The sequence below is a fragment of the Orbicella franksi genome, chromosome 2, assembly GCF_964199315.1.
Source record: "Orbicella franksi chromosome 2, jaOrbFran1.1, whole genome shotgun sequence".
NCBI classification, from domain to species: Eukaryota; Metazoa; Cnidaria; class Anthozoa; order Scleractinia; family Merulinidae; genus Orbicella; species Orbicella franksi.
The window spans coordinates 31,448,043-31,469,274 of NC_138146.1; the positions used below are offsets into that span (position 1 = coordinate 31,448,043).

General features: G+C 40.4%; 1 protein-coding gene across 4 annotated transcripts in view; it reads right to left on the reverse strand.

Moving 5' to 3' along the window:
- LOC145479286 (uncharacterized) overlaps positions 1-15,670 on the reverse strand; it is a 35,882-nt gene extending 20,212 nt beyond the window's left edge. Inside the window, exons 1-5 of one of the 4 annotated variants that reach the window (XM_081457608.1) lie at positions 15,321-15,342; positions 15,111-15,179; positions 8,388-8,466; positions 2,779-2,839; positions 2,576-2,653 (exon numbers count right to left, since the gene is read on the reverse strand). In XM_081457608.1, coding sequence (XP_081313734.1) covers positions 2,576-2,653; positions 2,779-2,781 — 81 coding nt within the window. In that variant the 5' untranslated portion in view covers positions 2,782-2,839; positions 8,388-8,466; positions 15,111-15,179; positions 15,321-15,342. Of the gene's footprint in view, positions 1-2,575; positions 2,654-2,778; positions 2,840-8,387; positions 8,467-15,110 lie in introns of those variants that run through there. The other 3 variants (XM_081457606.1, XM_081457605.1, XM_081457607.1) reach the window with 3 other exon arrangements.
- Between the last annotated feature and the right edge of the window lie 5,562 nt (positions 15,671-21,232).

Here is a 21,232-nt window from a genome sequence, read left to right on the forward strand (position 1 = left end):
AGAGGTATTTTTTTTACAAAAATATAACTCAAAAATGGTCTGAAAACATGTGAACAGCATCCACTGTCATACGTAATAAAGACTGGACAAGGAACAGTATGCACTACGGCATTACGAATCTGCCCTTGCAGGGTTCTCCCGAAAATTTGAAGTAGAGGGAGAATAACTTTGAGTAGGCGGCGGACAATGCCGATAAAAAGACGTGGAGTGGTTTTATCGGAGCCACGTGGAAGGGGGGGGGGGGGTGACCGCAACCTTTTAATGGGGGGTCCGGGAGCCTGCCCAGGAAAATTTTGAAATTGGGGTTTTAAAAAGTGCATTTCAGTGTATTTTAAGCAATCGTGGTTTTGTTCTTTTGTTAAAGAAAAGCAATTTCACCGAGAAAAACATACATGTAATGTACTGTGTTAGTTGAACAAGTTGATCATCGTCATCGGTTTCAAATTTGAAAAAAATATCAAAAACGTCAAAAACGTTCTCATTTTGTGGTCAATCACGCGTGTAAAAGCAGATGAGAAAGCCAAACGAGAAAAGAGTTTTGCTGGCACTGAAGGTACTAGATTGAAGTTTGACATTTATTTTGTTAAAAGACAAGTTTTGACTGGCTTTAACACAGTGCTAGGGGTGGAATTCATTGAACGTGATGAAGCTTGTGATTGGTAACTGTTGCAAGTGCAAGCCTGTAATACTTGGTGAAGTTTCCCACGGATTTAAGCTCAGAATTTTTTCTGATTAAGCGTGTGGACCATCATCAACGTTTTGAACCTTTGCGCTAGTTTGGGTTTTTCGTTAATGATTTCAAAAGTGATAAAATTAATACAATCAAACTTCAACTTGACATATTTTGCAAATGTTTCGCTTTATAATGAAGCCTTGAAATAGTGCATGTATTTATTCACACTTCCCTACTCGATAAGCTCGTCAGTTTTATATCTCATTTTCAATATTTACACAAACATCTTATAGAAGCTGAGTTTAAAGATTGTGTAAGATCTTGCAAAGTTTGTTTCTTTTGTTGAAAGAAATCTTCGCAGTTATTTGTTCTCGAAAATCCTCCATGTGCGAGCCAAGCACTGGGTTGCATGTCGTCGTGTTTAAAGAACTAATTAAATTACGCGTACATTCACTGGAGATAAAAGAACTAATTTCAATTATATTTTTGAAAGAAAACAACTTATGACCTTCGTTTGTGCCATCTCTATTTTCTTTTCAATTTATCCCTGGTACTGAACAGCGATTGGTGGGTTTTTCGCTTCATTTTCAGCGGAAAAACTGAGCTTTAACTTAACCCCGGCTGTCAAATATTTCGGTGCTGCTGTCACGGCTCAGTGCCCACGTCACTTTTTTGGCGGCAATTCTCACGGCCCGAATGATTTCAGATTTCTTTTATCTTACAGCTATAAGAGTTGTATTTTTTAATCGCTACGTATCTGTTGAGAAAATTAGACATATTGTTTTTATGCTTAATTTTATTGACGGATAGGCTCACATTGTCACAAATAAAATTTTTTCATCATTTATTTCATATAAGTAGCCGGCGCGCCGAGGGCGACTAGACGGCGAATTTCACTTACGGAGAACTCTGCCTTGACCTAGTTGATAACCATTCTACACCTGTTATACTGAAAACCAACCTACCCATGACCAAACTGTTAATCATCCTGTGTTTGTTTCCAAAAGGGAATCAACATGAATATTCCAGTCCTATCCTGCTACTTCTGAACCCTCTCCACTACAGCATGTTGAAACTGTTTGAAACAGTCTCAAGGGACCATTGGTATTAAGGCCCTTTTCAGTGACGACTGCACTACATGTATGTTTCAACAACCCGGCCCCGTTTACAACAAGCTAACCTAACATGGGCCCACGTCTCAATAGAAAAACAGCTCTTGGTCAGCAGTCGACTTCAAAAAAAGCATGTTATCTCGATGAGCTCAAAACTTGAGCCCGCAATATGGTCAGCGGATACCTTGTTTTGACAGGTGTCAATTGACCATAACATGGATGTCTAATATCAAAGAAGGAGGCTTAAATCAAGGCTGAATGTCTCTGTTAACCTTTTAACTGAACTATGGCCGCCATCTTTCTCGACTCCGTCGTCGTCGTCGTCATTCGTACGCGCCCACGAGCAATACCGCTAGCCATGATAACCATGCCAAAATCAATTCATGAGTTTCCTTTTCTTTTCTATATGGGTATGGGGCTCCGCTTGGCGGCTCGAAAGCTCCGCTATAAGCGTTTGCAGTAAGTTAAGCATTTTTCATCTTTAATTTTAATAAGTTGAAATAAAATTAATACTTTGTAAAGATACAAAAACTTGAAATTAGGGACAGACAGGATGGTGAATGCAAAATTGCAAAAATTTTCATGTAATACATCTAAGGTTACAATTAACATGCTGAGTGGTTTAATAATTGAAAGACCATAGAAAATGAAAAGTTTACACATTTACACTTTGTATTCTGGATGAATTTTTAATTAATGACTCATTATTATAAAAGTAATAAGCAACCTCCCACATACAACAATTTGAAAACTGTTCACATAAATCAACAGAAAGTGTAAATGGACTTGCCTCTTGAATATACTCCATATAAAGGCTCAAGTTTTGAAATGATTGATGCTGCGTGATATCATACATAACCATGAATCCCTGAGCAACAAATAATAAATATATCATTTTTTTAACAACGACATTAACCAAAGGCAGAGTGAATAATGGTGCATGTTTAACTGAGAAAATGCTGAGGCAAACGTTTTTTCAGTGCGTTTCCTTACCATTGAACCACGGTAGCAAGCCCTGATAAGAGTTTGGAAGCTTGGTCGGCTAGGTCTGTCCCTGTAACACGCAAAACCATTATATCTAAAATGTAAATTAAATCTATCACCTCTAACATAATATAAATGATATTAACCCATTGAACCCTGAGATTCATCTAAAAACAGCCAAGTAATTGTACACAAGCCTTCGTCATGATATTTTCCCAAGGAATTTTTCAGCCAATACCCTCATAGCTAAACTGACCAATCATTTTCAACGGACCATTTATAACACCACTGACTGACGAACGCTATTCACTTGACTCTGAAGATAATTCTTGTTCAGGTTGTCAAAACATCAGTCACCAACAACAGTTCTTTTCAAAACTACCCTCACCTGGATGACTTCACAATATGCATGACGAGATTCATGCGATTCTGAAATTCGCAGCAGGGTATGGGTTCTAATTTCCGGTGGGTTGTGTTACGAGATCGAAAATTCTGTCATCGCTGTGTAGTTTGCGGTAATCGACCTGTCACGCATCTCACCGCAAGAGTAAAAGAAGAAGACCAGACAAGAAATAGTCATGCATTGCGAATGGTTAATTATTATGACAGCGATAATAATATTTAAGATTGAGCGCCGGAGAGAATGGTCGTATGTGAACTATTATCCGTATTCACGAGTGTTCGGATGCTACGCAAACCGGACGCAATTTCGAGTGAATTGTCTTACAGACCGAATACTATAACTACCGTAGCAAGAACAGTTTATCCATGGTATTGTTGAAGTTTGCACCGACCTTACGAAATCGATCACATTTGGCGCCAAGGTCGATGGACCTCGATGTTTTGGCTCGGAAAGGAAAAGGTATACGGTCGGTTTCCACTAGTTCTGGCATTCTTGCTAACCCAATTCGACGGTAAAAATCTACAAGGCGATGAATGATCGTTTCAGTGGAGTTCAAAACAATCAAACTTTGATAAATTCCCTTCCAATCGATGAAATGGCGGGAACTGGTGAGTTTTCCGCCCACTTGCTCGAGACGCCGCCACCTTCACCAGAAAATATAAAGCGTGTTCAAGCTCTGCAATGTCGAAGCAAGTCTGGTTAAACAACCGTTGGAAGCCTTGAAAGAGTTCGAAAAATGCTAAATGGTCCTAGGATCGATCCTCGGCTAAAAATGAAGTGAGTGTAAGTCCTCATCATTGCATCACAGCGAGTAAGTCTATTGTTGTCATTGTCACTAAAACACAAGTGTTACAGTGAGTGTAGTTTCAAACACTACGTAATGGCTAAATTAAGCATTTTTTTTTGCCCTGCCTATTCAAGGTTACACATCTATTGAATTTTGACCACTAGATACACTTAAAAATATTTTAAATGTTCATTTTATTACTAATTGATTACTAATTTATTATTAAAATATTACTAAACTTGAGAATTTAATTTTGATTTGGCACCAAATATTGTTAAGCCTCATCCCTGAAGCAAGAGAGCAGCTTAGCCTCTCTAGGCTGTGGTTCTGTGAGAATTTATTCTCCGGATGTTTCATATGGAACTAACCGTCAAGCTTATTTAAATATACTTTCATGCATAATTTTGAGGATTTAAATTTTAATTGTGTTGACACCTAAATGATATTGTTTTGGCTTAATCCCTGAAGCAGCAGAGCAGCTTAGCCTCTTTAGGCTGTGGTTCTGTGAGAATTCATTCTCCGGGTGTTTCATTGGGAAGAAAATGTCAGGCTTACTGAAATTAAACATTAATACATAATTTTTGATCAGTGATTTAAATCTTAATTGCTTCGATACCAAAACAATATTGTTTAGCTTAATCCCTGAAGCAGCAGAGCAGCTTAGCCTCTTTAGGCTGTGGTTCTGTGAGAATTTATTCTCCGGGTGTTTCATTGGGAACTAAGAGTCAAGCTCATTTAAATATACTTTCATGCATAAAGTTGAAGATTTAAATCTTACAGTAATTGTACTGACACCCAAATGATATTGTTTGGCTCAATCCCTGAAGCAGCAGAGCAGCTTAGCCTCTTTAGGCTGTGGTTCTGTGAGAATTTATTCTCCAGGTGTTTCATTGGGAACTAACAGTCAAGCTCTTTTTAATATATTTTAATGCTTTTGAGGATTTAAATCCTAAATTATTTTATTGACACCCAAATGATATTGTTTGGCTCAATCTCTGAAGCAGCAGAGCAGCTTAGCCTCTTCAGGCTGAGGTTCTGTGAGAATTCATTCTCCGGGTGTTTCTTTGGGAACTAACAGTCAAGCTTATTTAAATATACTCTCATGCATAATTTTGAGGTTTTAAATCTTAATTGTATTGACACCCAAATGACATTGTTTGGCTTAATCCCTGAAGCAGCAGAGCAGCTTAGCCTCTTTAGGCTGTAGTTCTGTGAGAATTTATTCTCCGGGTGTTTCATTGGGAACTAACAGTCAAGCTCATTAAATTATACTTTCATGCATAATTTTGAGGATTTAAATCTTAATAGTTTGCCTGGAATAATGAAATACAGTTGTCATTATTAAATGTGATTTATCTGAGCTGAGCAGAAGAAAAATCCAGGGAACTGAGAGATTAGTGTACCATTAGTCCCTTAAATATCTTTTATGCTGTCTGACGATGTACTTTTCCAACATAGAGTCCCACAGTTAGTATCCATAAGTGAAGGTGTCCAACACGGGACACCATAATTTATTAGTTCGCAACACTCCCAAGTTTCTCTACCTTGCCCTTCTCACCAATTATTATTTCAGAGAGTGAAGAGAGGCTTGCTTTGTAGTTTTCTTTTTCTTTGTAGCTTCCAGGGCAGCACGACCGCACAGTTGAGGAGACGACCCTTTTCTCGTTCGAGTGCAAGCCACTTAAAGGGGATACGAGGCTTCACAGTTTCTCTTTTTTCTTATATCATCACACGCAAGTCGCGCTTTTTGCTCACCTCGCGCTTGACCATGTTGACTGTCTCTTTGCCAGGATAATTTAAAAGTTCTACATTTCTCGGCCCTGGTAATTAGAACGTGATGGTGTCAACTCATTGTGCGGCAATTTTCTAAAAATTTGCGGCACAATTTAAGTACTTAAAAGTACTTACCGGGAGCATTGGCACTGTGCGTAAAGCCGATTCCCTCCGCTATTTCTGTCAGCCGTTCCAAATACTGCAGATCACGCTCTTTTAGAAGGCGACGATGAACTTTCGGAGCTGTTTTATTTGGTAACGAAAACTCAGTTCTGCTTGGTGTATAATTTCCAGGTTGCTTTGTGTCGAAATGTTTCCCTAATGACTTCCTTATTTTAGATTCCTTTTAACAAAGGGGACATGTCACATAGATCTAAGAACAAGTAGAGCCAAACTTATGATTTCGTCACTTCTCCAAACGAAAATCTCTTGCTGTCGAAACTAAGAAACTCCGTACAAATCTTCGCACCAGAGATCTTAACTGGTAAAAGGGGACTGAGCCGTAGGAGCAGTATTTACCGCTTTAGAAAGGTTTGTAATGTCCATTAAGTGATCAGTCTATCCAGAGTTCCGGCCAGATTTAAAGGCTATTGTTTAAATTTGTGAATAGTAAAAATACCTGTTGAAATTCTTGTTCTTACTTTATTTCGAGCGGTTTGTGTGCCATATTTTGCGAGTTGTTTTGAATGGAAAGAAGCGATTGCAAAAAACTCACTCCTGACCAATCAAACATTAATTGAACACCGAATTTAATTCCTGCGATGCCCAAGGACACCGTGTTGTTTTGTTTACGGCGAAGAAGCGTCCTCTATTAACAAATACATTTACCGGCATCTGAAGCGGCAGGTTTTTCAATTTATCCGCTGAATAATCTCTGTGTTTTGTCTTTGCAGATAAATAAGAAAAATGAAAATGTCTGTTTGTGCCCTTGTTTCTGAGCCTGTATTCATTCGATCAACTTGACGGGTTCGTGTTTCTGTTGTCAGATCGCGGTCTGATTAAATTGATTTCTTAACACGTCTCTTGCGAAGAGGCGTCAAGGAATTTCATTCCCGCTGTTAAGCTACGTGTCGAATAAACCAGGACCCCTGCCGATGTTCTACGGTTCAACCGTAGAACATCGGCAGGGGTCCATGATTTCAGATCCTCATGAGTCTCGTAGTGCTATGTACACTGATACTCCTGGGTTCAAACCATTTACTATGATAATATATATGACACAGCATTGGGACAGGGGAGCAGTGGTAGATCCAGGAATTCCTGAAAGGGGGGTTGCACACCTTAATAACGTTCAACACTATCGGTGTGGATGCTGAGCACCACAGGTGTGAGTTTCTCGGGGGGTGGGGGGCCATTTGTCAGCGCCCAGAAATGTTTTCCAATCTTTGCAGTTTAAAACGCCATTTCCAGCATTCCTGACATTTGAAAAGCGTTTGTGATGGCATGATATAAAATCTGTAGTTTGCCTTTAGTTATTCCTGAACCAGAAACCCCCCCCCCCCCAAAAAAAAAAGCATGCAGTGGCAAAATGTACATTTATGTTTTCCTAACTTGACAATCAGTCAATTGGTGGAAATAAAACAGCTAAATATAAGACAATTTAATTCTAATACTTTTACTTGTGATGAGTCAAACAAATAACAAAAAATGTTGCTCAAAGTGGGGTTGCAGTCCTCTCAACTGTTCCTCTGGATCCACGTCTGGGGAGTTAAGGGGTGGGGTCATAATATATATAATTGCCTACCATCAATCACAAATACTAATCTCAACATTTTGTCGCAGGGTATTTGTCAGGAGGCTGTATGGACTTAACCTCCCATACATCTCCTATATTCAACATAGCTCTATGGCAGAAGATCCATGCAGTGTGCCAAAGGTCATGGATTCACCTCCATCAGTTCCTGTTGTGGGGGGTGGGGCAGGGGGTGGGCAGCAGCCCAGGAGAATAACGAGTGGGAGGGGTACAGGAGGTGGGAGGGGAAATGGCAGGAAAAGGAAAGAGGGCGGCAAGCAGGAAAGAAATGTAAAACCTTAATTTTTGTCATGTAATTAATGCATTAGTATTATACTTTCAAAAACAAGGACCCAAAATGTCATTTAAATTTGACTTGCATTTAGTGTCTTCCGAGACTTCTGAGCCAATGAGCAAATGGAAATTTGCACTAAAAAACGGGCTAACTTCCAGTGAAATTGTGAACCCTTTTATGCTGGCTATGTCGTAGGTCATGAAATGTCAAACGGCATAAGTGCACATGGGTTGCATAATTAAGTTGTCAAAAGAGGTGAGCAAGATGAACAAGACTAATAACAGATTATTTAAAAACAAGGAAACACCTAAGTATTGCACAACTAAATGACTAGGATATGTTTTGATTCTCCTAATTTACAACAGGATGGGAGCTGGACAGAAAAGGGCGACATGGTATGGGAAGCAAGAATCTGCAAAGATTCGCTAACACACACTGCAAGTGATCTGCAAAAATCAGCTAACAGAACTGTACATGTAGTGTGGTGAAGCACAAGGGCCCTGCAAATCCCCTGAGGGCTGCCCCTCAGATCACATACTGTCAAAGGAGAAACTGCTGGCTACATTGGTATGGTTCGAGTCTAACTTTGCCTAAATTATATTTAGCCACATATAATTTATACAATCACCTGATTCCCGCTGACCAAATCTTAAGATTTATCTTCTTTCCATCTAATTCTATTATCTTTTCACCAAGCCATTGCAATCCTGAAAACCAAAAAACAAAAGATCTCTATTAGTGTTAACTTGAAATGATAAAATAATTTACGCAACTGATATTTTCACTTTGCAACGGGCAAAAACTACATGTAGTAGGGAAAAAAGCATACAGTTTGCAAGTAGATTCATTTTCAAAATGTGATGCTTTTGTAACATTTTATCAAACTACAATGTGGAGGATGAAGATTATTGAACTCGCTTATCACATGACATCATGATTTGTCAGTGTCTTGCAGAGCAACCTCATCCATAAATGGTTTATTATTTTCTGACTTTGTGAAAAATAGTGAAATCCAAGATGACAGATTAATGATGCTACATATAATGTGATAATCAACAAATAACCATGTCATCTTTGTTTATATGTTTACTTACACTGACAGACAAGCAAAAATAGTGGTAAAATGACATTCTAGACACCTCTAACAGCTACCACCTCACCATAATAGACATAACTTTTTGTTCTTAAACCATGCACCAATCCATACACTTTACTGTCAGAAGTGATTGAAAGGTCACTACATATGGCCACTTCTTTACAATGGCCAGCTAATTCTGCCCAAGAGTGGCTGTTGTAGAATAGCTAGGAGGGGCCTGAGTGAGGAAACCAAATATGGCAATACCCTCATTCTTGTCATACAATATACATTACAGTGAAACCCTCAAGGTATTTGGTGGTTATGATCATCAAGGCTTGTTTTGCTATTAATAGATTCAAGTGACATAATTTCATTGAACCAGGTCAGAATCTGTACCACTTTGTCTCTAGATATGTCGAAACATCACACAACATGTCTAAGATATCACCATTGTTGATGTGCAAATATTTAAATATCATTAACATTTTCCAAATGTATTGCATAATGTGTAGATTCTGGAACAACTATTTTAATCCACATGCATGTTGGATCTATTTTTTGAACCTCATTACAGACCAAATTTTGTATTTTTAACTATCATCACTAGCACAAGCAAAAAATCTCTCTTGTTAATAGATTATTAAGACCAAGTATACACTTTGCAAAACTTTTAATTGGGTATTATGTATATAAAAGGGTGCACAAATTTGTGCATAAGTATAATCAGTCTTAATATGTTTCTCCCCAATACATTATCCCTGATGGAACAACTTTACACTGGAACAATGGAACAATGGAGGATAGAAATGCACCAATCACAGTCCACCTTTGTGATTTAACTGCTAGTACGGTAAAATCAGTCAACTTCATCGGTCATCGCCTTTTGAAAACAGGCAGAAAGAAGTCGAAACGTCACAGTTTCCATCTCAAGAGACTACCTCGTGAGGCAAAATAATAATATACTCTTTTTACTGTATCCTACCACGATAAACAACAATCATAATCATTTTACACAGTTCAAGACTTAAACAACTTTCTTCACCTGATAAGTAGGAACACAAGAAACTACACAATTGTCTGGCAGTAAATGGTACTAAGGTTGTTGGATGCTCCCTGGGAATAAAATAGGGGTTGCAGCAACACACCCTGTAAAGTTAACATACTAATAGGGGGAGCAGCAACACACCCTGCAAAGTAAAGGTACTGATAGGGGTGGCAGCAACACACCCCGCACGTAATGGATGAGCCAACATGTGTGGCACATGTCACACCTGGTGATAGTGATAATACTAGAGGATGAGCCAGCTACTGTGGTGCATGCTACTCCCGCCTAGTAATTAAAAGCTAAGGTGGGGTAAGGGTTGACCACCCAGCCTATAATGAGTACTGCTAAATAGCAGGTGTGCACCCAAGCCTGTAGTTCAGCCTTACTAAATAGGGGAACGGTGAAATGGGAAAATCGACACAGATAATATAAAATATACATGTACAAGCTCAGTTCACGGCAAGTTTGTGCTATGCGAACAAAGGGACTCGCAACTTTAGATAAAGGCCTGATAATAGATAACTTTGTATCAATTACACAATGCTTACCATGTATTCTTGTCAGTTACGTCAAAGAAAGTGACGTGGGGTATGCAGTTTATGTTTTCAAGCTAAATAAAGAGCAGTTCTGTGCACTTAAAGCAATGTCTTTTGCATGATAGTGTTAGAGTGAGGACAACCCTTTGACAGCCCAACGCTGACTGAAATAACACCAACACATGAATGGAATATTTGAATGTTTAAAAACACTATGAGTTGTTAACAGCTTTCTTCACTTGTTAAGTAGGAACACAAGAAACTACACATGTCAACTGTAAATGGGACTAAGGTTGTTGGGTTCTCTCTGGGAATAAAAATTAACAGGGATGGCAGCAACACACCCTGCAAAGTAAAGGTAATAGGGGTGGCAGCAACACACCCCACACATAATGGATTAGCCAACAAGTGTGGCGCATACCACACCTGGTGATAGCGATGATACCAGGGGATGAACCAACGAGTGTGTCACGTAGTAACTAAAAGCTGAGGTGGGTTAAGGGTGCCACCCAGCCTGCTATGTGTTCCGGTAAGTGGCAGGTGTACACCCAAATTAACGCCCAAATACTGCCTTTTTAAGATGATATAAAGTCAAGTAGTTGGAGAAGTGCAATGTCCTTCCTGCGGGTTCCAGATGCTCTGTCCTGTGGTGCTAGCAGTGGCTAGCAGACTAGGACAGAATGCAGAATGCAGAATGGACAGTGGGATTGTGATGTAGGGTGTAAAGCATTTGCTAGGCCAGTGTCCACCTCTACTGCCGTCAGAGCTGCCCCATTCCTGTCACTATGAGACATATAGAGTTCCATTGGAACATCCAGACACTGGAAAAGGAGGCAGAGGATGGATGTAACATTTGCTTACTTGTCAGGTAGAGACCAGACTTGACAACATAGAGTAGTATTGCATTGATGGATGGATAGGGAGACAAGTACTTGCAAATGGTCGTACTGCACAGACCAAGTGTCCAGACAGCATGAACAAAAGGGAGCAGCCTTGACCATAAGGGTCTGTATTGGGGGAGTTCAATTAATTGTAGAGTTGTGCAGCCATCGGATGTAAAGGAAACATCTGATTGACTGAGGTGCACAAGGATGCCATGCAAGAGTAAGTGAAGTAACGGAGCCTCCTGAAAGGGGTCCATCAAACTGTTCTCAATGTACGCAAAATGAATCCGCGCCATGTACAATTTTATAGTTGTATATTTAACTGACTTGATCAGCCAGGTAGCCAGCAAAATATCGAAGAGTGGTCTCAGTGGCAGGGAAGCTTTGCCACCATTTGGAGGTGTAGAATGTGGTGCACTTGCAAATACCGGCCAAGTATGTGCGGCAGGTGAAGGTGGCAATGGCTTGAGACTGCAGAAAGGCTAATCTATGTTCCAGAGGGTCACTGCTGATTTGGTAATGGAACTAGTTGACAGAACTTTGCCAACTGCAGACAGGATAAGCAATCAGCAATGGAGTTGTCACTACCGGTAATGTGGGAGACAAGAGGTTGAAAATTGTGGGACGCAGCACTGAAAAAAATGGAGCAAACAAGGTGCATGGTAAGAGGGTCACAGGATGTGCCAGAGGCCCAAATATCCACCACCAGCTGGTTATCACATTCGAAGATAAGTTTCTCCCAGACCACAAGTGATCCCAAAAGTAACATGCAAGAGCACTGGGGTATAGTTCTTTCCACTGGATGGAGCAGTCCTGTAGGAGAGGCCAGGTATCAGCAATCCAGTGACAGGCATAGTAAATACCATAACCGAGAGTGCCAGACGCATCTGCAAGGGTCAAAATGTTACCTGTCTACCTGTTGATTTCAGGTAATTTTAGGAAGTGACAGGTAAAAAATACTGATGCCTGTTGCTGGCGACACGCAAGATGATCCTTAGTAATTCGTAATTTATTGACTTAAATAATAATTTCATCCATTTTTCACCCACAGTTGAGCTCACCACAGGCGGCCCAAGCTCTCAATGTTATCCTTTTTTTTTTTCCTTTTTATGCGAACGTTCAGGCTAACGTGACATATGGCATGTACTATTACATAATGACCGAATTTGACCACGCGAAACATGACTCCCGCCTTGCAGTATATGGAAGTGTTGTGTTACAACGGTTTGAATTTATAAAGGTTTGTATGGGAATGCAAGGGCTTTGCTTGAAAAGCCAATTATTCTTATATTTTGTGAATAAAATCTACTTACCCTGTTACTGTGTTGTATTCTTTGTTGTTTGCCATCTCCTCGGGCCGATCTAACGCGATTTATCGTTCTGTGGGTTTCCACTACTAAAAGAAAGACAAGGCCAGACACTGATTTCCGGAGTGCCCGCCGCTCGAAGCGAATAAATCCACTGAAAATAACCCTGCCGGCTCAATTCCTCCGTAGACTCGAAGAAGAAATGTTGAAGTTCCATGTCAGTTCACTCGCTACGTGATTCCGTCCACAACACCTTCGCAACGATACATTTATTTCGAGACTGCTTCGCTCGCAAACTCGAAAACAGCCGCGTCACAAAAGTTAGGACACTTTCGCGGTGTTGGGTAACCATAATTAGCCCGACCGAGGGTAGTCAGCAACGATTTGTCAACGGTCAAACCAAAATGCTCCCCGGGTAACCGGGCACTCCCTTTATGGGTTTGACAACTAAAGCACGAGAGTACCCGGGGAACATTTTGGTTTGACCGTTGACAAATCGTTGCTGACTACCCTCGGTCGGGCTAATTATGGTTACCCAACACCGCGAAAGTGTCCTAACTTTTGTGACGCGGCTGTTTTCGAGTTTGCGAGCAAAGCAATCTCGAAATAAATGTATCGTTGCGAAGGTGTTGTGGACGGAATCGCGTAGCGAGTGAACTGACATGGAACTTCAACATTTCTTCTTTGAGTCTACGGAGGAATTGAGCCGGCAGGGTTATTTTCAGTGGATTTATTCACTTCGAGCAGCGGGCACTCCGGAAATCAGTGTCCGGCCTTGTCTTTCTTTTAGTAGTGGAAACCCACAGAACGATAAATCGCCGAAATTGCGTTAGATCGGCCCGAGGAGATGGCAAACAACAAAGAATACAACACAGCAACAGGGTAAGTAGATTTTATTCACAAAATATAAGAATAATTGGCTTTTCAAGCAAAGCCCTTGCATTCCCATACAAACCTTTATAAATTCAAACCATTGTAACACAACACCTCCATATACTGCAAGGCGGGAGTCATGTTTCGCGTGGTCAAATTCGGTCGTTATGTTATAGTACATGCCATATGTCACGTTAGCCTGAACGTTCGCATGAAAAGGAAAAAAAAAAAGGATAACATTGAGAGCTTGGGCCGCCTGTGGGCTCACTCATGCACTTCTCACATGGTAGTCAATAAAAGCAGGATATGAAATCTTTGCAGTGCACATGACCATGACAGCAAATGTGGCTTGCTTTATTCTTCTGCGTTTCTTCGCCGATCAAGGGTGAATGAATTCAGTATTTCAGTTCACAATATGGAGAATGCAGAGAATGTAGACAATGTCCGCTCACATGAAGCAAACAATGCTCATAAAACTAGCCACTCAGCATTCGTAAATAATATTTTTCCAATTGGATGTTGGTGGAGACAGGTGAAAAAATGTTCTGCCTGTCACTAGGCACAGGTAAACAGTCTGGGAACATTTCAACCCCTGCATCTGTGAAGAGTTCCAGGCCTGGTGATCTAGACCAGTGAGTATCAGTATTGTTGTGCGGCCAGTCCAAGCAGGAAGGAACTTTAACCACTGTGCAACATCCTGGTGAGCTTCCACATTCATTGTGATCTGATGATGGGGCATCCTTGCTGTAGTGCTTAAGTCAATAAGGTAACAAAGGAATATGCAGCCAGCAGGAATAATGCGGTAAGCAAAGTTGAGTTTGCCTACATTTTTCGGAGTAAGACCATGACTGAAGTTCACCCAGTAGCTCCTCAAGTTTCTCAGCAGGTAGGAAAGTATCCATGCAGGTGGTATCAATCAGGATCCCAAAAAAGACCAGACAAGTGGTGGGACCTTCTAACTTGTCTGGCACCAGAGGAATGATCTGCATCTTCCATTCTCTATACACATATGCATGTAATCCTCCCTCCTCCATTCTCCACAAATTACAACTTATCAAGCAGTTTAACAAATTGCCATTAGTTTTTCTTACATCTGTCACTAGTGTTATTGATCATGGATTTTTGTCATATCACTGTCAAAGAGTGAACAAAGTGATGACAAAAAATCTAGCATGCTCACAGATTGGCAGAGAACACATTGAGTGCAAAAGTTAAAATTAGAAATATGGATGTAAGCTTAAGCTTCTATTAATTTAACAAATAAGCACTCGAAAGCAAATGAACGAATAAACACTCGTGAATCTTTCGAAGGCTACAAACTACATGTACACTACAGGGTCTTGCAATTTTGTTTTTAGTCTTTGAAAAATGTTCTTGTACTTATGTATTCCAAATCGCACTCGAAATCGAAATTTAAGCTAGCTTAAAATTGCCTATACAAATTGCATGCAAGAAACTGTACATCTACAGCTAAAATGATAATCTTTATTACAGAAATAATACTGAAATGTACAGGCAAGCATGGCAAATTATTTGCATCTTACTGAATAAGAATAGCATCTAATGTGTAACACCTTATTTTGCAAACAAAAATGGGATCAAAAAAGTGATCAAAAGTTTAAACAAACCTATAGCTGGAACGCCAAGGGGCGGGCAGAATCTGCGCAGCACTCTGGTTTTCCCAACTCCTGAATTGCCTAAAAGCAATATTTTGAAAAAATAGTCATATGGCTCCGCCATTCCAGATTCCTCTGAATGATTCTGAGTTTTTGTTTCTTAAAAAAATTCACAGTAAACCCGTCCCTGTCACATTAAACCGTGCAAGTGAGTGTCCTTGCCTCTCTGTCCGCGCGAAGTCTGTGAAGTAAAAGATAAAATACTGACCTTACGGTTAGTACTTTATGTAAGGCTACGTAATATATAGATTCAGGCCAGCTTAAAAGCGTAGCGCCTGGGCCGGGTTGTTCAAAGCCCAATCAAGCTAACCCAGAAAAAGGTAGAATTTTGATTTGAGTTTTGTATATTGTTTGGCCTTCTGTTTTGAGTTTTAATAATCACCCTATACACAAAACAAAACAGCAAAAAACATTTGTATAGAAGAAAAAGTTATAATTTGGTTAACTTTTAATCCTGGGTTAGCGTTAACCGGCTTCCGAACAATCCTGCCTTGTTTCTAACAAGTTAACCTAATATGAGCCCGCGATCCAATCGATAACAAGCACTTGGTCAGCGATCAACTTCAGCGGATACCTTGTTTTGACAGGTGTCAATTGATCATAACGTGGATGTCCAATATCAAGGAAGTACACGGTAAACCAAGGCTGCATGTCTGTCAACCTAAACACAGCGGTCAAACGTCGGGCATACGCAAATTGGTAATAATAATAATAATAATAATAATAATAATAATAATAATGATAATAATAATAATAATAATAATAATAATGGCATTTCGGGCAGTATACATTTTTTGGCAGCCGCGCGCCAATTTCCCGCGCAAAAATTTAAAGGAAAACATGGGAAACAACCGGTGTCACGCAAAATTTACGAAAAAAAATTAAAAAGTTCATAGAAATCTGTAAAAGGAAAAGAAAGCAGGTAAAAGGAAAACTTAAGACTTTTCAGACACAAAGTTTATTAAGTTACCGGTATTCTGTTGATTTACCATTTTGTTTTGAGCTTTACCAAAAAAGTTTACAAGTCTTAAAAGCCGTGTCATGCTACGAGCCGAAGGCGTAGTATATTTTTATTTGTTTTTATTAATCATACGATGCGTGACGCCGGAAAAGGACGACAAACGATGTGTAAAAGAAGGAAAAATGGGAGAAGAAAAAGACAATTGCAGTGATTCGGCTTCGCTCAGATGAGCTGGAAAAATTTTGGCAAGGACTGTGGGGATTCCATCCGGATCCTTGATTTGTCTGAAGCACAGGAGCGAGATGAATCGAAACGACAAACGATGTTCATGTCCATCGTCATGGGGGCATAGCTGACCAAAATACCGATCCCAAACCGCCAGTACCTGGTCTTTGACCAGGTGGGAAAATCTTTTCTAAACTACAAACCTGGGAAAAACTGGTGCACTAAATGCAAAGTCCAGGCGGACAAAAAATTCAAGAAGCACGGAAAATACATACCGCGGAAAAGAAAGACCTGCAACAAGCAGAAGGTAGAACAATTTTTAACTCTCAAGTTATTTCTGTTAGCTCTCGTTGTACTGGCTAAAACATAAACAAATATATAAATAACGAGGAAAATGTCATTTATAGGATGCCGATGACCCACGAAAAGAACAATGTCATGAAAATATTTTGGCCGCCTTTTAGTTGCTCCATTGCTCGCACATGCGCAGACGTTTGACCGCTGTGTTGTCAACCTATTATTTGGAGTATGGCGCCATGTTGGGCAACTCCGTCGTCGTCAACACAGCGGTCAAACGTTGGGCATGCGTAAATGGGTACATATTTTGGCAGCCGCGCGCCAATTTCCCGCGCAAAAATTTGAAGGAAAACATGGGAAACAACCGGTGTCACGCAAAATTTACGAAAAAAATTGAAAAGTTCATGGAAATCTGTAAAAGGAAAAGAAAGCAGGTAAAATGAAAACTTAAGACTTTTCAGACACAAAGTTTACTAAGTTACCGGCATTCTGTTGATTTACCATTTTGTTTTGAGCTTTACCAAAAAAGTTTATAAGATTTGAAAACCCGTGTCATGTTACGAGCCGACGACGTAGTATATTTTTATCTGTTTTTATTAATCATACGATGCGTGACGCCGGAAACGGACGACAAACGGTGTGTAAAAGAAGGAAAAATGGGAGAAGAAAAAAACAATTGCAGTGATTCGGCTTTACTCAGATGAGCTGGAAAAATTTTGGTAAGGACTGTGGGGATTCCTTCCGGGTCCTGGATTTGTCTGAAGCACAGGAGCGAGATGAATCGAAACGACAAACGATGTTCATGTCCATCGTCATGGGGGCATAGCTGACCAAAATACCGATCCCAAACCGCCTGTTCCAGGTCTCTGACCAGGTGGGAAAATCTTTTCTAAACTACAAACCTGGGAAAAACTGGTGCACTAAATGCAAAGTCCAGGCGGACAAAAAATTCAAGAAGCACGGAAAATACATACCGCGGAAAAGAAAGACCTGCAACAAGTAGAAGGTAGAACAATTTTTAACTCTTATTTCTGTTAGCTCTCGTTGTACAGGCTAAAACATAAATAAATATATAAATAACGAGGAAAATGTCATTTATAGCATGCCGATGACCCACGAAAAGAACAATGTCATGAAAACATTTTGGCCGCCTTCTAGTTGAAGAATACAAAAGCAAAAACCGACACAACGTAGAATGATTTTTTGAAGGTGTACTATATTTCGGCTGACCAAACCAGCCTTCTTCAGGTACAATGGAAGATTTTACATTGGTGCGTGTTTTTATGTAGCCGATATTTACCTAATACCGGAAATACGCAAAAGTAATTGATAGTGTAAATTGAAGATAAGCATACGGTAAAATAAAATAACATGATAAAAGAACATAATAAAAGAAAACAAATGGAAACGATTAATATGTTTCTTCGCGGATGTTCAGACCATTAGGATCAATTGTTCTGCCTTTTTGAATTAAAAAAGCTTCCCTGGCCTTGCGGATAGAGTCTCGGTTTTTTCGAAAAAATCGTTTCTAACCGAGACTCTATCCGCAAGGCCAGGGAAGCTTTTTAATTCAAAAAGGCAGAACAATTGATCCTAATGGTCTGAACATCCGCGAAGAAACATATTAATCGTTTCCATTTGTTTTCTTTTATTATGTTTTGTATTCTTCATTTTATATGTAAAGCCGATTAGATCACTATTGATCCAACGTATACCAGCAGGATCATCGTTCCGGTTGCTTGCTTAAACATTTTATAGCCTTTTAGTTGCTCGATTGCTCGCACATGCGCAGACGTTTGACCGCTGTGTTGTCGTCGTCGCCGTCGTGCGTACGCGCCCACGAGCAATACCGCTAGCCATGATAACCATGAGAAAATCAACTCATGGGTTTCTTTTTCTTTCCTATATGAGTACGGGGCTCCGCTTAGCGGCTCTTCGGGCCGCCGGAGCTCCGCTATAATGTCCCGAGAATATGGCTTTAGCTTTAGTATACCCCTGTAAACGCTTGTATACCCCTGTAAACCTTTGTTTACGCTTGTATACCCCTGTATACCCTTGTCAACCCCAGTATACCCCTGTAAACCCTTGTATACCCTTGTATACCCCTGTAAACCCTTGTATACCCTTGTAAACCTTTGTTTACCTTTGTATACCCCTGTAAACCTTTGTATACCCTTGTATACCCCTCTAAACCTTTGTATACCCTTGTATGCTCCTGTATACCCTTGTATACCCCTGTAAATCCTTGTATACCCCTTGTCTACAGGCGTATACAAAGGTATACCAGGGTTTACAGGGATATAAAGGGGTTTACAGGGGTATACAAGGGTTCACAGGGGTCTATAGGGATTGACAGGGGTATACAAGGGTTTACAGGGGTATACAAGAGTATACAAGAGTTTACAAGGGTATACAGGGGTTTACAGGTGTGTACAAGGGTTTACAAGGGTATACAGGAGTTTGCAGGGGTGTACAATACTTTACATGGGTATACAAGGGTCTACAGGGGTATACAAAAGTTTACAGGGGTATACAGGGTTTCACAGGAGTATACAAGGGTTTACAGGCGTATAAAAAGGTATACAAGGGATTACAGGGATATACTGAGGGGTTTACAGGAGTATACAAGAGTATACAAGAGTATACAAGAGTTTACAAGAGTCTACAAGGGTAAACAGGGGTATACAAGCGTTTACAGGGGTATACAATAGTATACAGGGGAGGCGCGGTGGCCTCATGGTTGGTGCGCTCGTCTCCGGATCGAGCGGTCCGGGTTCAAGCCCTGGCCGGGGACATTGTGTTGTGTTCTTGGGCAAGACACTTTACTCTCACAGTGCCTCCCTCCACCCAGGTGTATAAATGGGTACCGGCGAACTTGTAACCCTGCGATGGACTAGCATCCCATCCAGGAGGGAGTAGAAATACTCCTAGTCGCTTCATGCTACAGAAACCGGGATAAGCTCCGGCCTGATGGGCCACTTGGCTCGCATGCAGACTTTACCTACAATAGTATACAAGGGTTTACAGGGGTATACAGGGGTTTACAGGGGTATACAAGGGGTTATAGGGGTATACAGCAATTGACAGGGGTATACAAGGGTTTACAGGGGTATACAGAGATTGACAGAGGTATACAAGGGTTTACAGGGGTATACAAGGGTTTACAAGGGTATACAGGAGTTTGCAGGGGTGTACAAGGGTTTACAGGGGTATACAACGGTCTACAGGGGTATACAAGGTTTTACAGGGGTATACAGGGTTTCACAGGAGTATACAAGGGAGTACAGGCGTATACAAAGGTATCCAAGGGTTTACTGGGATATAAAGGGATTTAGAGGGGTATACAAGGGTTTACAGGGGTATACAAGGGTTTTCAGGGTATACAAGAGTATGCAAGGGTTTACAAGGGTATACAGGGGTTTACCGGGGTATACAAGGGCTTACAGTGGTATACAAGAGTATACAAGGGTAACAGGGGTATACAGGGATTTACAAGGGTGTACAAGGGTTTTCGGGGGTATACAAGGGTATACAAGGGTATTCAGAGATTTATAGGGGTATACAAGGGTTTACAGGGGTGTGCAAGGGTTTACAGAAGTATACAAGGGTAAACCAAGGTTTACATGGGTTTACAGGGGTATACAAGGGGCTAAAAGGGTTTACAGGGCAGTATACAAGGGTATGCAAGGGTTTACAGGGGTTTACAGGGGTGTACAAGGGTACGTAAGGGTTTACAGGGATATGCAGGGGTATACAAGGGTTTACAGGGGTATACAAGGGTAAACAAAGGTTTACAGGGGTATACAAGGGTTTACAGGGGTATACTAGGGCTTACATGGGTATACTAGAGCTACAGCCATATTCTCGCGACATTATACGTAGTCTTACATAAAGTACTAACCGACCTTACCCCGATGGATTACTCAAATGGACAAATTGTGTTGTAAAATGCCAAAAACATGAAATCATAACCGTAATGCCTACAGAATGAGTGGCAGCACCCCACTCCCCCTTTAAATGTTGGAAAATGGTAAAATTCAAACTTGTGCTAGATGAAAGTGTTTTGCAACATTGCACAGGAGAGGGGAAGGGCAAAATGTGTATAGAATGATGTTTTTTCCAACCCTTGTGACCAAGGTTGTAGTTGCCAGTGCAGAATTGTACATAATGAACAACTACTGAAAGCAAAAACGTCCAAAAAGCGTAGACGACCGCAAGGCCGAGGACAAATGAATTCACATTTTACCTGCGAAACACGCGGCGATACTCTAAAGTTCTTTACTTTGTTTTTCACCGTCAAAACTAAATCTGAAACACAGGGATAAACTAGAAATTTAAAAAAAATATCCGTCTAACAGAGGTAACTCACCAGCTATCTGTCTAAACTAGAAAGAGCATCGTAGGGTTATACTGCAATGCTTAGATGCTATTGTGGCCCTCGTTTAATAAAACAGGTATTTCGCCACAGGTAATTATGATGATGCTTTGAGGGATGGAAAATATGCAAGTAAGTTTCAACCAAAAAAAGTTACTATATTATCACTTTCATTCAGTTGTTATAGCTATCATTATTTATACATTTAATTCCGTA